Below are 2,879 nucleotides of genomic sequence, written 5' to 3'. Positions count from 1 at the left end.
GTAAAGATTGCAAATAGATAATTTGTTTTTTAATTATTACTGGTTGGTTTAATTTAATGAACAGCAGGAAAGTATTTAAAATTGGATGAATTTATGGTTGAGGACAAGTATATGGTTGTACAAAGGTAAGAAATGAAGTTGTTTTTCATGAAACACAGTGCAGGCTGTGGTGAAAACCCTTTCCTCTGGTCTTGGCTTCAAAGTTAAAAGTGGTGCTTCACCTTTTTAACACAGCAGATGCAAAGCTCTCGTATTCACTGTGTTGTTAGCAGTCCTGGCGAAACATTCAAAGAGAAAGTCTTAAATCATGCATGCGTTTACCGGTAAGCCTAAAGAATTAACCTGTTGAATAACGCTGTTAAATGTATCAAATAGCTTTACAAATCTATAAAAATTTACAGGATTTGGTCAAAGAAGAGAAAGGGTCTTTTAGTGTAGTTCTATTTTTTTCTTTTAACCTTTTACTTAATGAAATCTATTATTTTGTGTACTTTCTGACACATTGCATTTTTTATTGACAGTTTTTTCCCCTTTGCTGCTGATATGGTCGTGCCAAATAAAGGTAATTCATGAATTAAACAAACTGCACTCAACTTTCATTTAACCTCTAAATTCAGAGAATATAGTTCACCCAAAAATTAAAATTCTGTCATTATTTACTTGCTCTACTCATAGTTTTAAACCTGTATGACTGACATGCTTTTGTGGAACACAGAAGGAGATTTGAGGGTGAATGAAAAAATCAGTCACCATTCATTTTCATTGCACGTTTTGCGCGCAGTGAACATGAGTGGTGACTGAGGCTGACATCTTTTGTATGCTACAGAAACAAGTAAATTGGTAACAATTTACAATAAGTTTCCATTAGTTAACGTTGGTTAATGCTTAAATTAACATTATCTTGCGATGACAATACACTTGTTACAGTATTCATTAATCTTAGTTGTTAATTGTTAGTTCATGTTAGCTCAGGTCCATTAAATAATATCAACAGATACAACTTTTATGTTTTAGTAGATGTTGAAAATAACATTAAATAAGATTAATAAATGCTTTAGAAGACTTTATTTCATTATCAGTTCATGTCAACTAATGTATAACAAACAGAACCTTATTGCAAGATGCCAGAATTTCCATTTTTGTGAGAATTATTCATTATACTTCCGGAGGACTGTTTGTTTGTCTGCACACCTAGTTTCAAATCCACCTTTGTATAGCAGAATGGGTTTTTCAAACACTTACACAGTTAATCGTAAAACAGGAATCATGTACAGATTTAGACTGATGATAATGATACCTTTTTCCATGGTTTTTGTGAAGCATCTGCATTACCTTTATTTCAGATAAGCTGGTCCAATGTGACTGCTGAATACCACATGGAAGACAAAACAGAGAATGAGTATTCCACAGAGACGGTGGATTACAGCGATCTTGAATTAATGTGCGATAGAGGCTCCAACCGTTCCTTCCGTGCCTGGTTCCTGCCCACCATCTACACCATCATCTGCCTCCTGGCCCTTGTGGGAAACTTTCTGGTCATCCTAACCTACCTTTACTTCAAGAGGCTGAAGACGATGACTGACGTCTACCTGCTCAATCTAGCCATGGCTGACCTGCTGTTTGCAATTTCTCTCCCCTTCTGGGCAGCTAGTTTCATGAGCAAGTGGCATTTGGGTCTGTATCCATGCAAGGCCATGTTCACCATCTACAAGGTCAGCTTCTTCAGCGGCATGTTCCTTCTCACCTGTATCAGCGTAGATCGCTATTTCTCCATAACAAAGGCCGTCTCTGCTCACCGCTGTCGCTCCAGTGCGGTCTTTTACGGACAGGTGTCTTCTCTGGTTACTTGGGTGATGGCGGTGATCTTTTCGGTACCTGACATGGTGTTCTCTGAAGTCAACATTAATGGCACCTGTACGGCAAATGGCAACAACTATGAAGACTACCGCATTAGGATGCTGGTAAGTCAGATGGTCCTGGGTTTTATACTTCCAGCGGTTGTCATGGGGTTCTGTTACTTCTGTATCATCAAGACCCTCATCCAAGCCAAGAACTTTGAGAGGAATAAAGCCTTCAAGGTCATCATTGCAGTGGTATCTGTCTTTGTGTTCAGTCAACTACCCTACAATGTAGTCATGGGAGTGACCACTCAGGAAACAACGGATTGCAACAAGGACAAGGGTCGTCTTTACGCTTTGGATGTGACCAGAGCCGTGGCCTTCTTGCGCTGTTGCGTAAACCCCTTCCTGTACGCCTTCGTTGGGGTAAAGTTTCGCAATGATCTCCTGAAGCTACTGAAAGACTTGGGATGTATCAGTAAGAGCCACCTCATGTACACCCACTGCGGTAAACGAAGATCCTCTGTCGGCCTGGACACCGAAACCACAACGACGTTTTCACCCTGAATGCTCCTATCTGTTGAAGTACAGATTCCAGAACGACATCTGGTGTCTTACTGCTTAATGTTAGATTAATATTGTGACTAAGGGAACCTTTCAACTTTACGTAATACTTTAACCCCAAATAACTTCAACAAGACTACGCCGGCACTTTTGGAAAATTTTAAATATTGTATCTTTGCTCATGGGCATACTGTTGCTAAAAAGAACATTATTTTGTGTATTTGGTGTAATGAAATGTGTTTATGTGGTTTAAGGTTAAAAAAACACATTATTTTCCACATACTGTACATTATTGTTTCTCCTCTATGCCCCGCCTTTCTGAAACGCGGCGATTTTTACAAAGCTCATCGATACCTGACATGGTGTTCTCTGAAGTCAACATCAATGGCACCTGTACGGCAAATGGCAACAACTATGAAGACTCAAAAGTTTTTTTTATACTTTGTTACATAGTGGTAAATCGCTTCATAAGCTCCA

The 2,879-nt window shown here is 39.0% G+C and overlaps 1 protein-coding gene across 1 annotated transcript; it reads left to right on the top strand.

Moving 5' to 3' along the window:
- Nucleotides 1-247: 247 nt before the first annotated feature.
- On the top strand, nt 248-2,606 carry LOC107581378 (C-C chemokine receptor type 7-like). Its single transcript, XM_016266935.1, has 3 exons — nt 248-323; nt 522-562; nt 1,344-2,606. The coding sequence occupies exons 1-3, from the start codon at nt 308-310 to the stop codon at nt 2,403-2,405; spliced, it is 1,119 nt and encodes a 372-aa protein (XP_016122421.1). The 5' UTR covers nt 248-307; the 3' UTR covers nt 2,406-2,606.
- The last annotated feature ends 273 nt before the right edge of the window (nt 2,607-2,879 follow it).

Source organism: Sinocyclocheilus grahami, unplaced genomic scaffold (genome assembly GCF_001515645.1).
Source record: "Sinocyclocheilus grahami isolate Dianchi unplaced genomic scaffold, SAMN03320097.WGS_v1.1 scaffold34.1, whole genome shotgun sequence".
In the NCBI taxonomy this organism is placed as follows: domain Eukaryota; kingdom Metazoa; phylum Chordata; class Actinopteri; order Cypriniformes; family Cyprinidae; genus Sinocyclocheilus; species Sinocyclocheilus grahami.
The sequence above is the reverse complement of the archived record's forward strand: the minus strand, read 5'-3'. Positions and strand labels throughout refer to the sequence as shown.